We start from the raw sequence: 26,977 nt of genomic DNA, 5'->3' as shown, positions 1-26,977 counted from the left end.
GATTTTGCTCTTTTCCAAATTGATCATGTGTTCGCTTTTCATTTGAAATTTTCTATACTCAGAAGTCACTTATGTACTAAGAGGGTAATTTTCCAAGTTTATGATTTCCCAGGGAGTGTTGCCCTCAACAGGCATCTGTTGAAACTTCAGACATGCAGTACGCATGACTTTTTATCTATCAAAATTAATACGCAGAACATCACGGGCAGCTCCCGCATTGCCAACCTGCTCTGCCAAAGAGCGGGACTCCCTGGCAGAAGCACAAACTTCAAAACATATATAATCTGCTATGTTAGTTATTTCAAATATTTAAAGAGCAGCAGACTTTAAAGCATCAAAATATTAATGTTGATAAAAATGATGTAAAATTACTGGCTGCGCAGTTGCAGTTTCCTGATGTGCACCCACAATGGGCAAGGCTCCTTTCCAGGATTGTGCAATTGGAACAACTACCCTTTGACCTTTTACTGGCTATTTGGTTGTGCCTTAATGAGTTGTATTTGTACAGAAGTTAATTTTCTACTGTGATTAAGTACTAGAAATTTGATCGCATACTCATATAGATCCACGAGTTGGCACACTGTCTGGAAACTGGACATCGTGAGAAGCAATTGTTAATAAGTATTCCTAGAAGCACACCCAGAAGCAGAACCAAAGTGATGTGAAGAATGACCAAATTCTAGTTCATTTCTTCTACAACTGCACTATTACAGTATTGCACATAGTATCACAGACTGATTCATTATTCTAACATTTCAGAATATAATCGCGTTCTTCCTAGAAATATTACAGCTTAAAACGAAAGCATGCCATTTCGTTAACATAAGCCATTTCCCACCATTCGTAAGGGCCTTTGCTCAGTTATGTTTGCTGCAAATTTGCCCATTGATTGTCAAATGAGGCTTCTTCATGTCTGCACTTTCTTTAACCACTTTGCATCCCCTGTACTGATCATTGAGTGGTAATATTACTGAGGTTGCAAATAGCAAAACCCAGCATGTTTTTATAACCTTTTTTAATTCATTAACAAGCTAGCTTAAAAAGTTTGTATTACATTGGCCCTATCAAACATTGGTCTGAGTTACAATTGATGAACAGAAAAAGGTAAGAAAAATGTCATATTTCAGCACTGAAGACCAGATTGATCAGTGTAATTTAAATGTATTTTTGAAGTACTACAAATAAAATATTATTTCCTTCAATCTTATTTTGTATTTAAGTAAAAAGTATTTTATACAGTATTGTATCTTACCACTCTGCATATGTATGAATTACATGGAAAGAATGTACCACCTTTGCACTAGAATCATAACTCTTAGTATCTGCAATGCCTGTGAGTGTAATTTTTTTTTTATAGTTCCATCAATTTCAAATACCACTCTGAATTTGGCTTTTAGTGCCCTCTTAAAGCCATGCTTATATTTAATGTTTCAAATAGATAAATTCCATATGTTATGAATAATTGGAAGCTTTTTGAAATACAGTGAGAGGGTCTCCAAGGCAGTCTGTGGGCAGATGTGCACTACATATTAGTGACGTAAATTTAAGAAATACAATTTATCAGCTGCTTTTGATATGTGATACTCATGCTGTTTGAGCCTTTTATTGGATGTGATAATACAGTGCATTGAAGTACAGGAGGTATCAAAGTACAGGCCCAGTAAGTGCAATATTAGAAAAATAAGCAAAAGGGTAAATTGCCACACTCTTCCCTTGCCCAGTTTCAGAGGTGTGCCAATAATCACCTTAAAGTTATTTCCGTAAAATTTAATTTACTGCAACTACAGTCATGATTTGTTCATCCGGAATTTTAATTCCAGACTTCAGTTGAAACCAAATCTTGAGCTCAGAAACACAAACAAGGTCCTTTCTAATCCATACTTAGCCCTCTCAAACTGATACATTTGTTAAATCTAAATAAGGTTCCTTTGACCTAGGTTTAAATCCGGTGCAGATGGGATAACAGTCTGTTATTCCTGTTGACTACCTGAGCCTTGAACAATGAGAGTCTGGACAATGTTGACCAGACTCCCAGGGGGCAGAAGACCACAACAGAAGGCTGACCACAGTTCATCACTGGTTGGAAATCTCAATCTAGATTAACTAGGACCGGGGAAATAGGAATAAAATACTAATTCATTTGGGTTTAAGGAGCTTTATTTGTCCAATTTAAAGAGGATTTTGCCCTGTTTCTAAACCATACTGTATATTTAACCTAGTTGTTTGACACTCTTCACCAATATTGGTAAGAGAAGGAGAGAGTCCAAAGAAATTACAATTTATTACAATAGATTTCTGATTAGAATAGGGCCCAGAGTCAACATGGCAATATCCATCCTTTTTGCACATAATTAGTCTTTTATTAAAGGACTCTCATCAAGTTCCATGGTATAACATTGTTTGTAATATTTGTTCTTTATATTTTCACACTCCTGTCGGAAAATAGCAGAAGGATTTGCACATGAATGCTCCTTCCAAGGCTGTAACCATCTTTTTAGTGATTAGTCTTACACAGTAGGAGTGTCTTATGGGCTCCTACAATCCAAACAGTTAGTATTTGGATGCATTTCAAGCCCAGAATTCAGAGCCAGGGTTCCAATTGACACTCACCCAGACTGTCTGTAAGAGGTTCAAACCCTGTACCTTCTCACTCAGAGGCAGGAATGCTACTGCTAAGCTAAGGGCTTGCTCCATGATGCTGTTTAAAATACTTATAGAATCATAGAATGGTTACAGCCATCGTGTCTATGCCAGTTGAAATACATTCCAAAATTAGAATTCACCAGATTATGGATAGCTGTGACTCTGTACATGATCTTCATACTTGATTAATGGGACTTTAGTTCTGGTTAATGAAACAAAATTAGCAAAAGAATCCCAGATTCCATGAGGAAGCTATAGACATACTGAGCCTTATGTGTGATGGGATGAGAAGGTGTACACATAAAAATTGCCAAATAACAAATAGAATATGAAATGGCACAGGTCATGTTATAAAGCTATTTAATATATATATATATATATATATAAAGATCAACTATATATTATATATATATAAATATATAGTTGATCTTTATGTGCATCTGGTGAAATTAGTGATGGTAACTGTTGCCAGATTGAAAAGTCATGACTGTATCACTGCTTCATTGTGAGGTCTACTTGCATTGTATCTAAACTTATTGATGGCACCATCAGTGTGCTACATATTTAGGACTTGGTGTATTGAGGGTTGCATTTTTTTTTCATTCCTTTTCAAATCCATTTTATATACAGTTGCATCCTCTTGTTTTGGACAGAGAATGATTACTCTGCCATTATGCCTTCATTGCTCCAGTGAACAAAGTCAATGCTATTTCCTTCTTCATGCCATAATCATTGTTTTCCTTCTTCCACCTTTAGAAAAGGATGGATGATATAAGTTCAATGATGTACTTGAGGCTGTTTGAGGTAACGGTTTCTTTCTAAAGCCCTTCATGTGGTGTCATTCGTCACTTTGTGCTTCTGAAAGTTGTGTTGGTTGAACAGTCTGGTGAATTATCTTCATGTCTGGATTTTTAGCTTGTGCTGAGCTTTATTTAAATGTTTTAAGAATATAAGTTATGTGAAGATTCTATTAAAGGATGCATTAATTGTTTTCAAGTTGGGATGTTTTAAAATGACAGTTTCATAGGTTGCGTCCCTCTGTATATTTCCAAAGGTTTTTTTTTTGTTTATTTTTAAATTTCATAAATATATTTGCGCAGCATAGATAAGTAAAATAATCTCATCTGGAGCCCAGTTAGATAGTAAAAATGTGAGACACAAAGAAAAAGTCCAATTAGAAAATAATTTGCACTGAAAAGTGTGATTTTACTTGTGTTATTAAGGTTTGAGTACTTGATGTGGTGCTGCCTTATTTTTCTAATCACAGTACTTCTTCCATTTTGGTATAGCAATTTTAGTGTATCGACTAAATACAACTTTCTGTTGGTTTTCTCTGATTTTCATAATTTGTTCCATAAGGTAGTGATTAAAGTGTAATGAAGAGGTAAAATATCCCAATGCACCACTGTTACTGTGGCAACTCAGCAGTATCCTAGTTGACCAAATCCAATCCAAGAGGTAAAGCCAAAACCACTTTGAGGGTGCAAGTACACTCTACGTGAATTTCTCATTCTTAACTCTCAAAATCCTGTATCACAAATCAGGGCACGATGAGGTGGTAGGGCATTCCATATGTGCTGGGGAAATCAAAATCATGATTGGGGAGGAGAATTAAGATGCTTTGAAACTTGGATGCTGTCAAGTGATGAAGGGTGAAATTGGCAGTGGCCAAGAAGTCATCTGTCAGCCAGACAATTCCATTCTCCCTTAAAGATTTATTGAATTTCATCTCAGTTAATGTTGCTTACATTTCTCTTTCTGCTGCCATTTTTACTTCAGTGTCCTTAAAATCTAAAGTCATTTCTAAAGTGAAGAATGTTTTCCAAGAAAATGAAGGACAATTGATGTTTGTTTACTACGTTCGTTGTGATGAACATTTATTAACCTATTAACCCTATGAAGGCCAAAACTAAAACAGAATTTCCCCATACCAATTATTGATTCCCAATAGCCATTCTGGCTCAGTGCTGAAATACTCGGCCCAATCTGTTACAGAGCCATATGGGTTAGGAAGGCCCCAGGTTCAGTCCTTGCCCACAGTGAGCTAGTAGATTACTGATGGGGTAGCTACGGCTGAACCTACCTTTGAGCTCTGCATGGCTCAGCTAGGGAGGTTTAAAATCAGCCAGCGTTGCTACTCCTGATTGTTATAAACCTCATTGTCAGATGAGCCAAATAATCTGGATGAGGTGTTAAATGAAGGATCCATATGCTTGTTCAGGTAAATGCAAGCTTTGGCATGATTTGAGCGAGAGAGCACTCCTGGTGGGCGGGTCAACATTCATCCCTTAACCAACACAAAACAAATCATCATTCACTGTTTGTGGGACTTGGAGTCATAGAGAGATACAGCACTGAAACAGGCCCTTCAGTCCACCAAGTCTTTGCCAACCATTTATACTAATCCTACATTAATCCCATATTCCCAACCACATCCCCATCTTCCCTCAATTCTCCTACCACATACCTATACTAGGGGCAATTTACAATGGCCTATTTATCTATCAACCTGCAAGTCTTTGGCTGTGGGAGGAAACCGGAGCACCCGACAGAAACCCACGTGGTCAAAGGGAGAACTTGCAAACTCCACACAGGCAGTACCCAGAACTGAACCCGGGTCACTGGAGCTGTGAGGCTGCAGTGCTAACCACTGTGCTGCCTTGTGAGAATTGGTTGCTGCATTTGCCTACGTAAGAACAGTGACACTTCAAAAGTATGTCATTGGCTGTGAAATGCCTAGGGATGTCCTCAAGATGTGAAAGTTACTTTATGATTGCAAGCTCGTTCCTTCTTTTGTTCTGGACCATGAGCATATGTAGATGTTAGGTAAGGGAAGGATTAATCATGGCTATAAAGGTTGTCATGCTTTAATAAATTCCCAATGCTCACTGTCCAGGTTTATACATGAAGAGTTACTACTTTATTGAGTTGCCAGAGGGCTGCCAAAACCCTGGTACCACCCACCCAAATCACCACCTCTAGAGAAAGATAAATATAGCACAAGCAATACCTATAAGTTATTACAAACAATAATCCAACATAAGGGTTCCAATGATATCCTGATCCACAAGAATGAACCTTGGACTGACTTAGATTCAAGCCTATTAATCAATCCTGAACAGCAATTATTTTTATCAATAATAGATTCTGTTTTTGTTTAATACTGCAGATACATCCAATTCTAGAGCTACTCTTTGATGCCAGCTGTGGCCATCAATGTGATGCCAACTTTGAGAGTTAGTCGTGACCGTTCAGAGTGACATTTCTTTTATTGGGATGCCACTACTGTAATTTGAAAATTCAATGCTTGGCATAAAATAGTTCCGTGAAAAAGTATGAAGCTTATTAAATTGGACAGTGTGCAGTTCTTATGTTCCTAAACTGTGGAGGCAAAGGTGTTTGTTTGGCTTGATAATGATTTTATAATTAGATAAGTGTCACATGCTGAAAACAGAAGGACTGCTGCACCGATGAACAGAACAGCAGGGTTGTTGATTGTACTCTTTGGTATACTGGATATCGTCAGTTCCCTCTTCTGCTTGTATTCCACTGTTGATGTTGTCACAGTTCAACAACAACTTGCATTTATATAGCACCTATAACATAGTGAATCATTCCAATGTGCATCACAGAAGCATAATCAGACAAAAATTGACATCAAACCAAAGAAGGAGACAATAGAACAGGTGACCAAAAACTTGGGCAAAGAGGTAGGTTTTAAGGAGCATCTTAAAAGAGAAGAGAGGTGGAGAGGCAGAGAATCCTTCTGCAAAAATTAATGATTTTGTACTGCTGTTGAAATCATCTAGTTTAGTGTCTTTAATGCAATAATTCCCATCTTAGGCCATGATGAAGAAGTCTTTTGTGCAGCACATATTAATGCATGTAAATTTGGTGCAACAGTATTTTTAATTAATCTGAAACTACTTTTCTAATTTTGCAATTAATGAATTGTTTCCAAATTTATGATTTTTTTTTTGTAAGATCTTTTTCCTGTGCATCACAGTGACCCCTTCTGCACACAGGAATTATTCCGATCCCTGTTGCATTTCCTGAAAATTCAAGAATTTCTTATGCTAGTGAAAGGATTTTAGATCAAATTGGCAAATCCAAAGATGAGGTAAATTCTTGAAATCTGAGAATGTCTCTGGTTCAGAGCTATTATTTGGCGTGAACCGGGGAAAAAAATACACAACTCCACATGTTGCAGCTGGCCATATGTAGCAGAGAAGGTAGAATTCAGCTAATTAACACAGCAGACTTAAACAGGCACCTCATCTGTCAGTGTAGTTAGTCTCCTGTTGGTGCTCAGCAGGAGTTGGTTGTGCTTCTCATTCTTTCTTTCTAATGGTCTGCTGCCCACCTAATTTCGCCTTATTGTCAGTCACTGCTTACCACAGCTTGAGCTCCTCCCAGGGGGCTAAATTATTATCAAAGGATTAAGAAGATGTAGCCTTGTACCTCTGACATTTCTGCCTCCTTTTCTATGCCAGAACACTAATTAGCTGTGACTAATTAAGAGAAATGTTCCCAGTATAGAAACCTATGCAGGGAGTCATGGAGTAGCAAGGGAGTGCAAAGGACTGGGCAGTAGCCAGATTTCCTGATCCACTCAGGTTTGCCGCACTGGAAGAGACGAGAGAGCTAGATCACCTTTCAGTGCAACCAGTATGAAAGGCTTCTGATATAAGGTAGCTGTTGCGTCAGCTGTGGTTGTCTGTGAGGAGCTCGGAGGAAGCTCTGCTAGTGAAAACAAATGTTTTTCCTGACACATTCTGGTTGTCAAGTCTCTATTTAGCACCACAGTTGCATGAGCAATTTGTGTTTTGCTCTGTGTGCTACACAAAATATTATCTGCTGATAAGCATGAGCCCTGTTATTAGAAACTTCCTGCCAGCTCACTGCCAAAGTCAGTATGTTTCCAGTTCAGTACGGAGGAAATGTGAGGGGCTTTGTTTCAAACAAAACGGCTGGATCTCATCTTTTTGTTTACAACAGAACTTAGTTTTTATTTCTAAAATGCAAAATGATTTTTAGATTTGGATAACCTTTTTATTTTCCAGAGCCATAGTATTATTACTTGTCTAATGAGCTGCCCTTTATTTGTCAATTTTATCTCTGCTTCACAAATTCAAATGAAACCAATCAACTTTATTAGCCCAGTGGAGCTTGCTCATTGCACCTTATTTCAGAGAGATGGATCTGGAATCCCAGTCTCGACTGATGTGTCAGTTTATTCAAGGCCATGCAGAGAGATGTAACATTCTCTGATGTCAGAGCATTCTAGAAAGGAAGGAAGAGTTTGCATTAATAGAGAACTTTATCATCATGTTCTCCTGTTATCTCAGTATACTTCACATATAATTAATAATTTTTAAGTACAGACGTTGTTGTTACATAAAAAAAAAAGAGCATCCTGTTCATGCACAGGAAGGTCCCAGAAACAACAAATTAATTTGTAACCAAATAATCTGTTTTTAGGCTGTTGGTTGAGGAATAAATTCCATCCAGGACAATGAGAGAGCTCTCCTGTTTTTCTTTGAATTGTGCCATGGGATCTTATGTGTACCTGAGAAGGCAAACTGAACATCAGTTAGTATCTCATTCCAAAAGACGGCATCTCTGAAAATGCAGCACTACTACATAAAGATGTCAACCTAGATTATGTACTCGCGGTTGTGACTAACTCAGATGCAAAAGTACAACCAACTGAACCATGCTGATCATTTTTTCTGTCTCTAACTGCATAGCCATGATTAGAAACCTGACATAAATCCATATCCTTCAGCTTCAGCTCTTCAGTAGGTAAAAATGGTAAAAAAAGTCAAAGCTTAAGGTGTTTTATCTGAATGCACGTAGCATTTGTAATAAGATAGATGAGCTGACAACACAGGTAGAAACAAATGAATATGATTTGATAGCTATCACAGAGATGTGGTTGCAGGATGACCAGGACTGGAAACTCAATGTTCAGGGATATTCGATGTTCCAGAAGAATAGGCAGAAAGGAAAAGGAGGTGGGGTAGCTTTGTTATTAAAGGAAATGAGTAATGATATAGGTGTAATAGATCATGATGTATATCAGTTTGGGTGGAAATAAGGAATAGCAAGGGGAAGAAATCATGGGTGAGAGTGGTCTATAGGCCCCTGAGGAATTGCCTCTCTGTAGGGCAAAATAATCAGGAAATAATGGAGGTGTGTAAGAAGGGCACTGCAGTTATCATGGGTGATTTTAATCTGCAAAGAGACTGGACAAATCAAATTGGCAAGGGTAGCATGAAAGACAAATTTGTAGAGTGCATCAGGGATTGTTTCTTAAAACAATACGTTGTAGATCCTATCCGGGACAGGCTATTTTAGACTTGGTAATGTGTAATGAGGTAGGATTAATAAGACATCTCATAGTTAAGGATCCTCTAGGGGGAAGCGATCAAAACATGGTAGGATTTCAAATTCAGTTTGAGGGTGGGCAACTCGGGTCTCAAACCAGTGTCTTCAACTTAAGGGCAATTATAGAAGTAGGAAGAAAGAGTTGTCTAAAGTGGGCTGGGAAAATAGACTACAGGGGAAGTCAGTAGATGAGCAGTGGCAGACTTTTAAGCAGATATTTCATAACACTCAGCAAACATTTATTCCGGTCAGAAGGAAGGGCTCAAAGAGAACGATGAACCACTCGTGGATAACAAAGTCTTCACTGTCCACTGTAGTAGTACCGAATGATTGGAGGATGGCAAATGTTGTTCCCTTGTTCAAGAAAGGGAATAGGGATAACCCTGGGAATTATAGACCAGTCAGTCTTACGTCGGTAGTGGGCAAATTATTGGAGAGGATTCTGAGAGACAGGATTTATGATTATTTGGAAAGGCATGGTTTGATTAGAGACAGTCAGCATGGCTTAGTGAGGGGCAGGTCATGCCTCACAAGCCTCATTGAATTCTTTGAAGATGTGACAAAACACATTGATGAAGGAAGAGCAGTGGATGTGGTGTATATGGATTTTAGCAAGGCGTTTGATAAGGTTCCCCATGGTAGGCTCATTCAGAAAGTAAGGAGGCGTGGGATTCAGGGAAAGCTGGCTGTCTGGATACAAAATTGGCTGGCCCATAGAAGTCAGAGGGTGGTAGTAGATGGAAAGTATTCAGCATGGAGCTCGGTGACCAGTGGTGTTCCACAAGGATCTGTTCTGGGACCTCTGCTCTTTGTGATTTTTATAAATGACTTGGATGAGGAAGTGGAAGGTTGGGTTAGCAAGTTTGCCGATGACACGAAGGTTGCTGGAGTTGTGGATAGTGTGGAAGGCTGTTGTAGGTTGCAACGGGACATTGACAGGATGCAGAGCTGGGCTGAGAAGTGGCAGATGGAGTTCAACCTGGAAAAGTGTGAAGCAGTTCATTTTGGAAGGTCAAATTTGAATGCAGAATACAGGCTTAAAGACAGGATTCTTGGCAGTGTGGAGGAACAGAGGGATCTTGGGGTCCATGTCCATAGATCGCTCAAAGTTGCCACCCAAGTTGATAGGGTTGTTAAGAAGGCGTATGGTGTGTTGGCTTTCGTTAACAGGGGAATTGAGTTTAAGAGCCGCGAGGTTATGCTGCAGCTCTATAAGGCCCTGGTTTGACCACACTTGGAATATTGTGTTCAGTTCTTGTCGCCTCATTATAGGAAGGATGTGGAAGCTTTAGAGAGTGTGCAGAGGAGATTTACCAGGATGCTGCCTGGACTGGAGGGCATGTCCTACGAAGAAAGATTGCGGGAGCTAGAGCTTTTCTCATTGGAGCGTAGAAGGATGAGAGGTGACTTGATAGAGGGGTACAAGATGATGAGAGGCATAGATAGAGTGGATAGCCAGAGACTTTTTCCCAGGGTGGAAAGGGATATCACCAGGGGGCATAATTTTAAGGTGATTGGAGGAAGGTTTCGGGGAGATGTCAGAGGTAGGTTCTTTACACAGAGAGTGGTGGGTGCGTGGAATGCGCTGCCAGCGGTGGTAGTAGAAGCAGATACATTAGGGACATTTAAGCGACTCTTGGATAGGTACATGGATGATAGTAGAATGAAGGGTAGGTAGTTAGTTTGATATTAGAGTAGGTTAAATGTTCGGCACAACGTTGTGGGCCGAAGGGCCTGTACTGTGCTGTACTGTTCTATGTTCTATGAGAGTATCAAATCAAAAACAAAGGTGTACAAAGCGGCGAAAGCTAGTGGTAGGCCAGAGGATTGGGAATTTTTTAGAAAACAGCAGCGGATGACTAAAAAACTAATAAAAAGAGAGGAAAATGATTATGAGAGTAAATTGGCAAGAAATATAAAAACTAACAGCAAGAGCTTCTACGGGTATATAAAAAGGAAGAGAGTAGCTAAAGTAAGTGTGGGACCCTTTGAGGATGAGACTGGGGAATTAATAACAGGGAAATGGCAGATAACAAACCAATATTTTGCATCCGTCTTCACGGTGGAGGACGCTATAAACATCCCAGCTATAATAGATGAGCAAGGTGTAAATGGGAGGGAGCAACTTGTAACAATATCGTGAGGGAAAAGGTGCTGGACAAGCTGATGGGTCTAAAGACAGACAAGTCGCCAGGACCTGATGGCCTGCATCCAAGGGTTTTAAAAGAAGTGGCTGCAGAGATAGTAGAGGCATTGGTCATAATATACCAAAACTCACTGGATTCCGGTCGGGTGCCAGCGGATTGGAAAACTGTTAATGTGACACCCCTATTCAAGAAAGGAGGGAGACAGAATGCAGGAAACTATAGACCAGTCAGCTTAACATCTGTCATTGGGAAAATGCTAGAGTCCATTATTAAGGAAGAAATAGCAGGACATTTAGAAAAACATAATGCAATTAAAGAGTCAACATGGTTTTATGAAAGGGAAATCATGTTTGACAAATTTGTTAGAGTTCTTTGAGGATATAACAAACAGAGTGGATAAAGGGGAACCGGTAGATGTAGTGTATTTGGATTTTCAGAAGGCATTCGATAAGGTGCCACATAAAAGGTTATTGCACAAAATAGGAGCTCAGGGTATTTGGGGTAATGTGTTGGCATGGATTGAGGATTGGCTAACAGACAGAAGGCAGAGAGTCAGGATTATTGGGTCTTTTTCAGGTTGGAAAGCCGTAACTAGTGGGGTGCCACAAGGATCAGTCCTAGGGCCTCAGCTATTTACTATCTACATGAATGACTTAGAGGAAGGGACAGAGTGTAGTGTATCTAAATTTGCTGATGATACAAAAATAGGTTGGAAGGCCTGTTGTGATGACGACACAAAGAATCTGCAAAGGGAGATTGATAGGTTCAGTGAGTGGGCAAAAACTTGGCAGATGGAGTTCAATGTGGGAAAGTGTGAGGTAATCCACTTTGGTATGAAGAATAAAAAGGCAGATTATTATTTAGGTGGAGAAATACTACAAAATACTGCAGTACAGAGGGATTTGGGTGTTCTTGTACAGGAAACACAAAAAGTTAGCATGCAGGTGCAGCAAGTAATTAGGAAGGCAAATGGAATTTTGGCCTTTATTGCTAGGGGGTTAGAGTTTAAAAATAGCAAAGTCTTATTACAACTGTACAGGGTGTTGGTGAGGCCACACCTGGAGTACTGCGTACAGTTTTGGTCCCCGTATTTAAGGAAGGATATACTAGCATTGGAGGCAGTTCAGAAAAGGTTCACTAGGTTGATTCCGGGGATGAAGGGGTTGTCTTATCAAGAATGGCTAAACGGGTTAGGTCTTTATTCATTGGAGTTTAGAAAAATGAGAGGTAATCGCATTGAAACATATAAGATTCTAAGGGGGCTCGACAGGGTAGGTGTTGAGAATATGTTTCAACTGGTGGGGGAATCTCAAACTAGGGGACATAATTACAGAATAAGGGGGCACACATTTTTAAAAAAGATGTGAAGGAATTTCTTCTCTCAGAGGGTGGTGAATCTCTGGAATTCTCTACCTCAGAGTTGTGGTGGCTAGGTCACTAAATGTACTTAAGGAGGAGGGAGATAGATTTTTGAAATTTCAGGGAGTCGAGGGTTATGCGGAGCAGGCTCGAAAGAGGAGTTGAGGCCTGGGACAGATCAGCCATGATCTTATTGAATGGCGGGCAGGCTTGAGGGGCTGAATGGCCTACTCCTGCTCCTACTTGTGTTCTCTTACAGGACTATAGTTGAAGCCTATTAAAGAGAGATAGTGAATATACTGCATTCTCAAAACCAGGTCAGGTACTGTGCTGGAAACAATAGAGAATGTCAAGGATATTATAGCCTGAAAAGACCATTCTTTGAAAATAAATCATGGGTTGTTGTAAGTCCTGCAAATGGTTCTGTTGAATGAATTTATTTCTTATGCCACACCTTTCATTTTTTGGGTTTTTGTTGCATTATTTTCAGACTTCTGCTAATAATTGATTTCATCTTGTGAATTGTGTTAAAAAGTAGATCTTGATTTAACAGCAGCCTTTAGATCATTCGTAGTGTTTGTTGGAGTTGTCATAGATCAACAGTTTGTACCAAAATCCACTCTTTATAGTTTTGGGGGAAAAGGGAGGGTTTTATTTTCAATTTATAAAGGTAAGAGATGTCAAAACTTGGAAATGTAAGACTTTTTCCATCTTTGACACCAGGGGCCGGATTTTCAAAGGGGCGTGGGATCGGGACCCGGTGCAGGCGTAATTTCAAAATCGCAGTCCGGGAGGTCGTCTCGGGATCCCAACGCCTCCGGGACACTTTGTAATTTTCAAAGGGCCGGCAGCCAGCAGACAACGAAAACCCCGCTCGCTGCCCCTTAACGGCCCCTTATGCTCCTTAAGGAGCTTGTTTAGGGTGAATGCCTGGTGCAGAGTGGAGTTTTTAAACTCTATTTTGGCGAACCTGAACAGTCTGATGCACATTCGAATTCGCCGCAATTTATTTGTCTTAAAACTTCTTTAATGGACCTTCTTGCATCGGTGCTAGCGCTGGATCTTCATTTTTCTTGCAAGGCCTCTTTCATCCTCTTTTGGCCCTGTAAGGAGTTGCCTGCTCTATTCAGTCAGGCAGCAGCAGCCCCCAATATGCCTGGCGCCTGCCTTTGCCACTGGCACCAAGCAAGCAAGTCCTGCTTCCTGGAGACGTTCGGCACCACTAATTGGGTGCCACCTCCTGCCCAATTAGGGCATTTACATTTCAAAATAGCTTCGCAAGGGCAATGCAGCTGAGGGTCAGGGCCCAAAATTCATCCAAGGATCAGGCTCCCGACACTGATTTGAAAACCCAGCCCCAAATGTCAGCATTAATCTCTTTTAGGTTATATTTAGCCTGAGCCAAATTCAGGGTAAAGCTTCTTCTGTGTTTTTATAATGTGAATTTGATCCAAATCTCAAAAGAAGCCCTTCTTCTCCAACACACCAGTGTCACATTCCTATTTCCCAAACTAACAATCTGTGCAGGGTTTTTGAATGTATCTGCCATTTCATACTGAATTATAGGCAGTTTTGTGCTACACACTAAGAGTGCTCTATGTGTGTTCCAGCACACGTCCGATTCTCGGGTCCTAGATTGTGTGCTCATTTTGATTTACTGTTTTCCAGTCACTGTGGCCAGTGGAATGGGTTGACCAGGCAGATCTGTGCCCCTTTAGTGCCAAGTATGATCTGCTGATGGACCTTTTAAAGTGGCCTAAAATAGTCTCACCAAATAATGAGCTGTAACTTTGCTTAAATATTGCAAGAAGTTACATGAATTGTATAACTTTCCATTTGTTCATGATGTAAACAACATGAGCAGTGAAGCTCTTATAGAATCATAGACTTTCAAGACTTTTGGTTTTAAATTTCCAATAAATTTTTACTGCTGATTTTAGTAATGATTTTTTGTTTTTTATGGATTTATTTGCAAAAAAGTCTTTAACTTGTCCTAACTCTGTAACGTTTTTACAGAACCTAAAATTACCAAATTATCTGCTAACTCATTCCAAAATTAAATGTAATTGAAGTAATTTACACGGCTTCAACAAGAATTTAGGTAGAAAAGGAGCTCTTGCAATCCAAACTTCCATGGGCGCACAGGGCGCAACAAAGCATCTAAATGAAGAGTCCCACAACAGTCAACAAGTCCAGCAAAGATCAATGTTCAGATTCAATTTTGAAATATCCCAAATACACTATTACATGGACGAAGTGGTAGAAGAAAAAAAGACATGCCAAGGAGATCAGCAGGCACCAGGGCTGGAGTGCATCACACCTACCATTTTGCACCAATCTTATCCACAGAGCCTGGCCCACCCACCTGGCAATGACTACAAGGAAATAACTCTGCAGACACTGGGTCAGCGCAGTACTAAGTGTAGAGCTGCGCCTTAATCTGCACAAAATCTGCACCATTGGGATAGCACTGTCAGCGGCTGTGAAGGTCACCCCCTAACTTTTTTTTTTAACCATCTCCCTCTCCTTCCAGACTATTGTCGGAATTGTCAATATCAGCTACTCCGCTGTCATTGCACTGCTGCATTTCCCAAAGTGGAGGAGTCATTGATGGCAGCCATGTGACCCTCCTGTTTTTCAGCATTGACCGTATAATGGTGCATATAAATTAACTTAGTAAAGCCCTTTGAAGGTGCAAATGTGCCAACAGTAGCAGTTATAAATTGTGGCTTGGACGTGTGCCCTTCTGGAGTATAGGTATGCTTGGTAAGCAATGAAAGACCTGTAATTTTAGGTGAGACATGGCGGTAGTAAAAATGGAAAGGTCATCAGGATATATGTTGCAGCATGCATACTTGGGCTATTTATTTGGTAGTTGGTACTGGTGGGTAGGCTTACCATTGCAACTTTCTTAAGGAGTGCCGTCTTCTTCCACTTCTGTTCCTACCTCATGTGAGTATTGTACATGACATTGACTCAGGCTTCTGCCACTTGCACACATGCTGCACTGCTGTTCTCTAACAAGGGTACCCCAGTGTGCCAAACAAGGTAACCTCCTCATGCAGTAGCACCCCCACTTCACTATTTAACAGTTGGATGCTGTACTACTTCATCATTTGGCAACAGATTCCATTTCCCACCTCAGTTTTTCCTTCCCTTGGTTTCTGCCCAGCCACTTCTCTTGCCTCATTTAGGCATTGGAAAGGCTGAAAAATATTTGGAGCCTTTGAAAAAGCTGAATTATTAGCTGGATTTTATGCTCTCACCCGTGCTAAGTTTGAAGGTGGGGAGAGCATTTAATCGGGCAGGATGGTGGGGATCCGGCCACCTTCCCACCTCCACCCCAATTAGGATGGCCTTCCCGCCCTGCCCCACCATTCGTTGAGGCCCGTAAGTGGGGAATTAATGCCCAGTTAAGGGCCTCATCCCACTGCCACTGGTATTAGCCCCTCGGCAGGCAGGCTTGTCGCCACATGGGGATCATGACAAGTATTACTACCAGGTGAGAAAGGGGTCCCTTTTAGCCTTCACCCGGTCTTACTGTAACAGGATCTTGTGTTAAACACATTGTGTTTTAGCTCCCCCTTGGTGGATCCTTGTTCACCGCTTCCCAATTATAAGGCAAAGAAATGAGCACAAACAAGCTTTCTTAGGTTTAAAGAAGAAAAGTGAAATTTATTAAAACTTACACTCTAACTCGGTTAACGCCTATGGATACACGCTGCGCTCCGCTAGCATGCATACGCAATATGCACATGCAAATAATGACAGAAAAGAGCAGGAAAAAATAAAATGAAGAAGTTTGAGGCAATCTCCAAAGGGCATTTGTTACTGTGCTTCGAGCTCGCTGTCGAGTCCTTGATTGTAGGTAGTCTTGCTTTTCATTGGGGCCCAGTATTCTTCTTAAACCTTGTTCACTGCAGGAGACGTTTCTCTTTTGGGGTTCATGTGTCTTCAATGGGTCTTCAGTTCCATGAGAAAGAGATAGAAGCAGACAGGAGAGGTGGTGGCAAGCCAGCCACGAGGGGTCTTTTCAGTCCAGGAGCAAATAGCTTTTTCTGCCTGCAAACACGGTATCTCCAATTTAAAATTCCCCTAGTTGCCCAGCAGGTGGTCATGTGACTGACTGGTTCGACCAGGTCTCTTCTGTGTCTTGGGAGCATCTTAGCAGTCAACCTGGAATGCTAGCTTCTCCACCTTCAACGTCTGGTAATCAAAAGTCCATTGTGGATTAAATTGGAGCAGGGAGTGGCCCCTTTGTCCTTTCCAAATACTGTCTGTTACAATGCAAATGTTTTTCCAGTCAAGGGTCTGGTGTTTTTTTTAAAGCAAGTTCTTTCTTTACTCCAGTAACAGTAAAAAAATCAATGTTCATGTGGCAAAATTAATGTGCTTCATTCTTGACAGGTGGGGTCCTGCACGACACAAAGAAACCTGTGTGGGTTGTTGCTGACTCCCGGGAGAGGGAACCTCGTTCAAAGGTATTAGTGCCACCTCCCTGCCCTTTCTGCTGAACCCCCCTACACCCACCTCCCCCACGACCCCACCCACCTCCCCCACGACCCCTAGCCTATGAAACCTTTCCCAGGTCTGGGTCCATCGATAATCCTGGGCCTCATGTGGGTGCATTACCGGCAGCGGCCTCTGCTTAGCTAGCAGCTCTCAGCAGGCGGGACTTTGTCCCCAGGGTCCTTAATCCCAGGGAAAGCTCCCTGCTGCCCAGTTAAGTGCCTGATTGGCATGTGATGTGACAGACCTTCCTGAAAAGAGGTGACGTGAGGCTCTCCAACCAGTGGCCAAGATCCCCATCACCTCCTTAAAATACTGTCCAATGTTTTTAACCTTTAAGTAAGTGCCTGCAGTCTTTGAAGGTCTGCTGACGTGCACAATTATCTACTTACTCCTTTTAGCAAACTTCCAGCACCAAGCCCAATATGGACTGAGGGCTCACAATAAATAATTAAGGCAAAGCTGGGAAAACTCACCAAGTTGGACCTGCACACTATTGCAGGCACAAAGTTCACTACTCTGTGGCCTTCTTACTTAGGCACTCATATTGAAAAATCATCTTCTGTTGTTTAAGAAGCAAAACCTATCAGACAATTTAAGGTATTAGTACTTATAGATGAGGGCCGATTCCTTGCTTGGGAGCTCCAAATGAAAGCAGCACTCGCAGGAAGCACTAGTCAAAAAATTAAGAACCCAAAAGCCTCAAGGTTAAAGCAATAACACAGGAGCCTGAAACGGGCTTTAGGTCCCTGAGTTGCCTATGCAATGGACATAAAATCTATTTAAGGCATGGGCACTGCATGCCGATTTATTTTTTCTTTGTTGGCCTTTACCAATAAGGTGGGAAGCACAATTCCACTTTTTAATGAGCACTTCCAGTTTGCCATATTGGAGGCTTAGGAGACCATTTAGTGCCTGAAAAAAAGATGCTTTGTGATCGAATTTCTAGGCCAGTGGCTTTTGTGTGGAAATTTCTAAGCAAGCATGGAAGTATCAGGTACAGTATTCTGAGAGTCATTTTGTAACTTCCTGAAAGTGGACTTGGTACTGGTTACAAACCCAACAACTCTGTCAAGCACAGTGTGTTTCTATTGACATCTCATCCTAGTTACTGTAATGGGGCAGATCTCAACCGCTCCCTACCCCCGCCCCAAGCCCCTTCATTAGCCACTTTTCTTTTTACAACAATGAATAGGAACAAAAAAACTGATGGGCTTTTATGCTCTCAGCCTCTTACAACAATAGTAATTTGAATGTAAAGACTGTTTATGAAATTTGGCTGTAATTAATTCTTAGTGGCAGCTCTCGAAGTGTGCTGAGAGGCCCGTGGAAAATGCAGGCAAACTGATCACCCAGATTAAAATAGAATGATCTGCACTTGTTTGTGCAATGTAAAAAAGTTAAGGGGGGGAGTGAAAATACCTAATATATACAGTTCCTGGTGACTAAATGCTGCAATTTAGTTTCAGTGTTGGCTCAGTTATGTTGTTCTTTAGTTGCAGCTTGCCAGCAGATATGTTGCTAAACTTCATTTTCAGTTGCCATGCATGGCAACCTCTCTAATCTTTGTTTGGAAATTTTAGAGTCTGGGGCTGACAAAGAGCTCACTCTTGCTATTATGGAGTTTGTGGACTGCGAGTGAAGCGTCCGCAGCTGCAAGGGACCCAGCTTGTCTCAGCTGTAGTATTTAGGCAAGTGCAGTCTCCCGGCTTTGTCACTCATTGCCAACAATGGGGGGAATGTCTTTCAGTGCCTGTAGCAGTGCTGAACACAGTTGGGGATCAGTGCCAGGCATTCATGTCATACCTCTTTTCATTGCAATAGATTATTAATTCAAGACTAAAGGTCTGCAGTGCTTGGGGGAGGAGGTGGTGCTGGAGTGTGGAGGAGTAAAGAAAAATGATGAAGTGAGAGTGCTTGTGGCCCTGTTAAGGTAATTTTCATACTCATTGCAAACCATCAACACTGAGAGTGTTGTGTCCCTGTTGACCCGTTCGTTATTAAGAATGCACAAGTGCCATGGTTCTCAACATTTTAGCAGGCAGTCATTGTTGAATTCACTTTCTGAGTCATCCTTCCAGCCTCAGCTCTTAGCTGCCTCTAAAAACCTTCACATACTGGGTTAGAAAGTGTTCCTTAAATAGTGAGATTAGACTGATGTTCTGTTTTCTGTGCTCCTGTTGATTTGTTGGACCTTCCTGGGCTGGAAAGCGAGTAGAGGCTTGATGAGGAAATGGGCTGCTAATGTGACTTGCCAGCCTGGAGTCATGTACAATTGGTGTGAAGAAATATAGAGGTCACACCATGTCAAACACAGCAGCTCTCTCTTGTTTTTTATGGCTCTCGAGAGATGTGGGCAGGAAATGAAGTGGATAATACATGCCCTTATAAGTGATAAGTAAAGAATCAATAGGATAATATGAGTTTTTAATCACAGACACTAGTAGTTGCAATGTCTCACATTATATCTGATTGACTCCTTTATGTTTAATTATTCTGTTGTGAGAATGATGGTCTTTCATGCATTTATAACTTTATATCTATGATTTTGTATCTTTTTCTTCTGGGTTAACAACAGCAGATTGAAAGTTTGAAATCTGTAATATGAACTGGTTCCTACAGTGCTAAATTCACCCCGTCGGCACTGCCTGGCAGATTGACTGTCAGAACACTTGAGCAACTGTATTATCTGTTAAAACTCATTGCCGACCTGTGTGGCTGGGTGGGGAGCTTGGCTTGACCCCAGCCATAATGAAATGACAGACACAAAACCACAGATACTTTTGACCCCAGCAACGCTTTATCTCCAGATACGAGCACAAACGCTGCCTTCGTATATTGCCTTAATGCCTCTGAGTTCTGTAAATTTAGTGAGGTGTTATTGTATGTGGCCTTAAAAATTGGCAGGTTTGATGATCAAAATAGCCTTTTCTCATTTCATGTTTATGTACATATGTTTCTGAATTTCTCTCAGAATTGGATGAGCTATGTAGGTGCTTGGAAGACAAATACTTTTTTTAAAATCCAAGTCAGAATCAGACTTACTGGGGGTGAAATTGGTCTTGGATGGTAACACAAAATGGGCAATTGTGAAATGACCGGGAGTATGGAACAAGGACACGTAACCTGAAAATTACAGCTAGGCTGTTCAAGGGTGATGTCAAGAAGCACTTTTTCACACAATAGGTAGTGAAAATCTGAGTCTCTCTTCCCCAAAAAAACTGTTGATTTAAGTGATTTTCAAATTTAAGATCAGGCTTCTCCTGTTTGCTCTCTCTCTCCTGGTTTCCCAACCCATTAATCCATTAATTAGTAACATACAGGTGGATGATATGAACTATCCACCATTAGGTACACAGGAGTGCCCTGGACAAGGTGGCTTCTGTGATTTGCCTCCTTGTCTGTGAGGAAGCACCTGGCCTGCACTTCCTGCCTCCCCATGGTAAACTAACTGAGGTGGGGAATTTAGCCGAGTGTGATATGTTGACCCTACAAAATTGAAGTAAGGAGTTTAACATTTGAAAAAGTTGTTGATGGCCCAAGAGGAGTCCAGTACCACCATGTGTTCAGGGTTTACAGTTTGCATAAAACTCACAACCAACATTCTATCACATCCCATGAAACTCTGCAAGATGGCTACATGCCATTGCTAGGTTTATGATGATTGGATTCTGGCAGCATCTGTGGAGTGTTATGACTGAGGTGGGAGGAGTGCACTGTTTATTCTAGTCCCGCTTCTCCACAGGTCACATCATATCTTTAAATTTTCCCACTTACCGATATGGTCAATCATGTACTCTGTTTTTCCCATATTAAAACACACCAACCAGGTTTCTTTAATGAACAAAAAAAAAATTATCAATTTATTATAAAACAAGCCTTAACCAGTAATGAAGTAAAGCATAAACACACAGATTGAAATGTTTAAAGTTCCCTTTTTACCTTAGCCACTCACACACACACACACATATCAGTTAACTAGAAAAATAAAGGGGATTTTTGTTCAGAGCTCCATTACAGACAAAAAAAAAACACTTGGGCTGAAGACATGCTCATTTTTGAAGAATACAGCAGATCAGATATGTTGTGTCCCAAAACTGGCATACAGTCTGGCCTCCGAGTACACATAGAGGGGTTACTGAGATCTTTTAGAACAGTTCTTTTCAGGTGGCTTTGAGAATTAATTTAGCAGGTTTTTCTTCAAACGGAGACGAGTTGAGTTGCCACAGTGGACTTCTCAGGGTCTTTTAGAGAGGTGCTGGAAAGCTGAGCTGGGTTGTGGTCTTCTCTCCTCTCCTTGGGAATACTCTTCTCCTTCAGCAGGCTTGACTTTATCTCATTCCAGAAGGTAAACACACTGACACTACAACCAAAAGCTTGCAAGTTTGCTGCTCTCTCAGGTGCACACTGCTGCTCCCAGGCTTGTCCTATCAAGGGGCGTGCCTATCACTTCTCTGCCTACATCTTCCCCAGTTACTAGGGTTTCTGTTCCATTTTTAACTTGAATCACGTGGCAGCCAGTAAACATTGTTGCCAAACCAGTTCTTTCAGTCCCCTCTTGAAAAAAAAACTGATCTAACATTTCTTCAGTTTGACAATGAATTCCTCAAAAAATATTTTTAACAATAAACAGAAGCACTTTCATAACAGGAGAGAGAAACAGACTTAATGTTTCAGGTCTGTGACCTATCATCGGACTGATGAAAGGTCACAGACTTGAAACATTAACCTTGTTTCTCTTTGCACAGATGCTGCCCAACCTGCTGAGTATTTCCAGCACTTTCTGTTTTTATTTCAGGTTTCCAGCATCCACAGTATTTTGCTTTTATGATTGGATTCTGATTGATTGACCTGGTGATGCTAAAGTTTAATAGAGAAATACACTTTTAATATGTGGTTAGCATGACTAATATTCCTTTCATCCAAATTATCTTTATTCATATTCACTGTGTCCTAAATTTACATATGGCATAAAGACCTTAAAATGGGTAGATATCTTGGTTGAGTCAGATGTATCATAGTCATGTGTAATGTGGTATGGTGGCCATATTAAATTGGCTTGTGTAACTACCAGAATACTCCAAAAAAAATCTACTATGGCAAAATTACAAGATTGTATTTTGATTTTAAAGTTATATTTTGCCTGTCTGTTAATACATATCTATGTCACATATTAAATTTGCTTAAAGCTAATAATGGAAGTGAGTTTATGCTGCTTCCCTATACTTAGCTGTAAAAGCTAAAAGACACAGTCAGCCAAATATGGTCTTGTCTTCCCTGTTGGTCATATTGGATTTGGTCATATGTTGAGTTTGGTTAACCCATCAACATTTTGAAAAGGAAGGGAAAAGAGAGATTAAGGTCAAATCTAGATCGATTTGTTCATCTATGTTTAATACAGTATATGCATTATTTTCCCTTTTAAGCTGACTCAAGTCAACCAGTCTGTTGTTTAACTATTTAACTCTAGAAGTTAAGAGGACTAATCAGTTGATGACAAATCATTTTCTATGTGGGCTAAAGTGGGAAGTTCATGTATAAAGAGCCAATGCTTTGGCTATCCACAGGTTATAGCTTGCACAAGGTTAATAATAGTCTCCCAAGGAAAAGGAAATCAGATCCATAATGATTTTGCTCTCATTGCTGTAGAAATTTCTCTTTCTTTCCCCAGCAATGGTACACCAGCTCAATGAAAGTCATCTGCGTCTGGCTGACAGACCGATTGGATCTGCAGCTCCATCTCTACCAACTGAAGACGCTCATCAAAATAGTCAAGGTATAAACAGCTTCTTCTTTGATTCTCAGTAAGCTACTTGGAACAAGTTTTAAAGGTACTGTCTTCATGGGAAAAATAGCCAAAACTTCCATTTTGTTTGTGAAATGATAAAGGCAAAGGTTGATTTCAACAGGAAATTGGATGGGCGCTTGAAGGAAATAAACGTGTAGGGCTATGGGGATGGAGTGGAGGAACGGAACTGACTACATTGCACTACAGAGAGCTGGCATAGACTCAATGGGACGAATGGTCTCCTTTTGTTTTCATCTCAGCAGCATTGCATGCATCTGATGCAATGGTGTGTTTCAACATACTTAACGTTGTCGTATTGTGTGCTGCTAACAGAAACATGGGCCGAAATGTTATCCACCACCCCCCCCCCACAGAGTGGGATGGTGGCAGGGTGGTGGAGGGGGCATAAAATGGAGTGGGAGGCTCGGGGGGGCCCTTCCTGACCTGCTCCCACTTCCGCCGTCATTTTACGCTGGGAGGTGGCAGGAAATGGCCCGCCCGCCGCAGGCCAATCAAGGCGCTTAAGTGGCCAGTTGACAGCCACATAAGGGCCTCCACCCGCCGCCATGGGGATTTTGCCCCTGGCCAGTCGGGCGGCCCAAGTTTGAGAAAATCCACCTGACAAAAACAGGAGTCTTTCTGACAACATGGGGGTGGCCCTCCTGATGAGGAACCCTGTGCCCAATGGAGGGCCCCCCCAATGCCCCAGCCACCCCCAATGCCTCAACCACCCGCAATGCCCAGCATGCCCCTCGCCCCCCCCTCCCCCCAATCGACCACCGTTGCCTCACCGGGGCCTGACTGATCACCCCCGGCGAGGCCCCAAAAACTTACCTTTTCCCGGGGCCGTCTTTCCTCTTCATATTGAAGCTGGGTTTCAGTCCCAGTAGTAGCCACCGCTCCTGGTGGCGCTGCTGGGACCAAGACTGCCGGCCTGTTGATTGGCCAGCAGCTCCATTAGGTGGGACTTGCTGCCTCAATGAGGTGGAAGTCCCAGCTCAGATCATTTAAGGGCCTGGGGACCATAAAATCCGGACTGGATCCCCAGAACCTTTTGGTCAGTGGACTGCTCCTATCCGACAAGGGTAAAATTCCGACCAAGGTTTGTCAGACAAGTTTTGTTTCAAGGAAAGGGACAACTATTTAAAAGGGAAATACAGTGAATCATTAATAATCAGTTTTAAAGTCAGGATCAGATCTGTATTTGCTTAATGTGATGTCATAGACACGACCATGTTCTGTAGACTAGTAAAGATGCAGTGATATAATTGTGAATAGGAATTTTCAAACTGATAGTGTAGGAATATCTGCTGTAAATTGTTGTAAGGTCATACCTGACAAACTTCATCGAATTTTTTGAAGAGGTGACTAAAGTAGTGGACAGGTGCATGTATATAGTCTTTCAGAAGGTATTTGATAAAGTCCCTCATAAGAGACTGTTAGTTAAAGTTGAAGCTCATGGAATTGAAAGCAAATTATTGAGCTGATTAGAAAAATGGCTGAGCGGAAGGAGACAGAGAATGGGGATAATAGGCACGTAATCTAATTGGCAGGATGTAACTAATGGTGTCCTGCAAAGATCTGTTATGAGTCCTCAACTATTCACTGTATTTATTAACAATATAGATGATGGAATAGAGCGATATGTATCCAAGTTTGGCGATGATTGAAAGATAGGCAGCATTGTCAGTAGTGTAGATAGAAGCATAAAATTACAAAGAGATGTAAATAGATTAAGTGGATGGGAAAAACTCTGGCAATTGGATTTCAGTGTAGGTAATAGTGAAGTCATCCACTTTGGACCTAAAAAGGATAGATCTAAATAGGGAATGGCTAGAAACAGTGGAGATCCAAAGACACTTGGGGGTCCATGTACATAGATCATTAAAATGTCATGGACAGGTACAGAAAATAATCAAAAAGGCGAATTGGCATTGTCTTTTACATCTAGAGGAGTAAAATACAAGCTGGTAGAAGTTATGCTACAGCCATACAAAGCCCTGGTTAGACCACATCTGGAGTAGTGTGAGCAGTTCTGGACGCCGCATCCGGAAGAATATATTGGCTTTGGAGAGAGTCTGCATAATTTTACCATAATGATACTTGGACTCAAGGAGTTAAATTACGAGGCGAGATTACACAAACAAGGGTTCTATTCCCTGGAATTTAGAAGGTTAAGGGGTGATCTGATTTGAATTTTTCAAAGTATTGCGAGAAACTGATAGGGAAGATGGAGAGAAACTATATTGCTGGTTGGAGAGTCTAGGACTTAGGGCAAAGGCTAAAACTTAGAGCAGGGCCTTTCAGTAGTTAGGAAACACTTCTACACACAAAGGGTGGTAGAAATTTGGAACTCTTTCACAAGCAGCTCAAAGTAAGTAGCATGAGCTCCAGCTCGATGGGGTACCTCTTCTACAGAGTAATTAACTGAGCAAATTTGGTTAGTGAGGGAATACAGCACAGTGAGGGAAGAGTTGCTGTTCTGATATCTTAGAAAACAAGGAGCAGTCCAAGAGAGAGAGCGAGAACTGAGAGCTGCAGTCTAGAGGTATTAGGTATGCGATTGGTTGTTAGATTTTATTTTTTTTCTCTGAATAGGGCAGTAGTTTAAACTAGGAATGGGTAAATATAAGTACTGTATTAAATTTATAACTTATTTAGTTAAACTACTTAAGTGCAAATATTTGTTGTATAAAGACTTGAACTAATTAAACAAATGAAATAAGGCTAGTCTACGATATGGCAGAGCAGGCTGTGTATCTGGACTACAAAATGTGGGAGTTTGTCGACGGCGAGACTGTCCTAAGCAAAAATGTCTTCAGGAGATGTCTCCATCTCAAATCTCACCAGCACAGAGTTATTGAGCTGGAGTGTGATTTGCAGAGACTGTGACACATAAGGGAGGGGGAGGAATTTCTGGACAGTTTTATACAGAATACAGTCAAACTACAGAAGAAAACACAGATTCAGGAAAGGAAGAGTCTGACTGTTAGGGAGCCGAGTAGCAGGGATTTAGGAGAAGTTGAGAAAGAAGTCCCGCAGCCACTGGTCCTGTCCAGTAGGTACGATCTATTCACTACCTGTGAGGATAAGGAGAAAGTCTCCAACAAGGACAGCTACAATGCAGACAAGGCACCATGGCCCAGAAGGCTGCCCAAAGCATGGGAGCAGCATAATAGAAATGTGTTAGAAATAGAGGACTGTATAATTAGGGGGAAAGATAGCGGCCTATGCAACCAAGTATGAGAATCCTGAGGATGTGTTTTTTTTTATTTGTTCAAGGGATGTGGGCGTCGCTGGTTAGGCCAGCATTTATTACCCATCCCTAATTGCCCTTGAGAAGGTGATGGTGAGCTGCCTTCTTGAACCCCTGCAGTCCTTGGGGTGTAGATACACCCACAGTGCTATTAGGAAGGGAGTTCCAGAATTTTGACCCAGCTACAGTGAAGGAATGGCAATACAGACCCAAGTCAGGATGATTTGTGGTTTGGAGGGGAACTTGCAGGTGGTGGTGTTCCCAGGCATCTGCTGCCCTTGTTCTTCCAGATGGTAGAGGTCGTGGGTTTGGAAGGTGCTATCGAAGGAGCCTTGATGAGTTGCTGCAATGCATTTTGTAGACAATATATACTGTTACTACTGTGTGTCAGTGGTGGAGGGAGTGAATGTTGAAGGTGGTGGATGGGGTGCCGATCAAGCAGGCTGCTTTGTCCTGGATGGTGTCGAGCTTCTTGAGTGTTGTTGGAGTTGCACCCATCCAGGCAAGTGGAGAGTATTCCATCACACTCCCGGCTTGTGCATTGTAGATGGTGGGTAGGCATTGGGGAGTCAGGAGGTGAGTTACTCGCCGCAGGATTCCCAGCCTCTGCCTACCCAGTATCAAGGTAAGTGCTATCTCTCGGCAGCTGGAGAGGAACTTGGAAAGGGAGGGGTAAACCAGTTTTTGTGGTTCATGTTGAAACAAACATAGGGAAAAGGGAGGAGGTCCTGCTGAAAGAGTATCGGGAGTTAGGCTCTAAATTAAAAAGACCGTGAGGGTAATCTCTGAATTATTGCTCAAGCCACGTGCAAATTGGCATAGCAGCAGACAAATCAGGAGAATTAACACGTGGCTAAAGGGCTGGTGTGGGAAAAGAGGGATTCC

General features: G+C 41.5%; 1 protein-coding gene across 2 annotated transcripts in view; it reads left to right on the top strand.

Annotated features, from left to right (window-relative positions):
* Nucleotides 1–26,977, top strand: part of LOC137379688 (calcium-dependent secretion activator 2-like) — a 796,052-nt gene that overhangs the window by 756,847 nt on the left and 12,228 nt on the right. For both annotated transcript variants that reach the window (XM_068050896.1, XM_068050894.1), the window contains one exon: nt 22,720–22,824. In XM_068050896.1, the coding sequence (XP_067906997.1) occupies nt 22,720–22,824 (105 nt within the window). The remainder of the gene's footprint in view (nt 1–22,719; nt 22,825–26,977) is intronic.

Source organism: Heterodontus francisci, chromosome 18 (assembly GCF_036365525.1).
Source record: "Heterodontus francisci isolate sHetFra1 chromosome 18, sHetFra1.hap1, whole genome shotgun sequence".
NCBI lineage: Eukaryota > Metazoa > Chordata > Chondrichthyes > Heterodontiformes > Heterodontidae > Heterodontus > Heterodontus francisci.
Note: the sequence above shows the minus strand (reverse complement) of the source record. Positions and strands in the feature narration are given on the sequence as shown.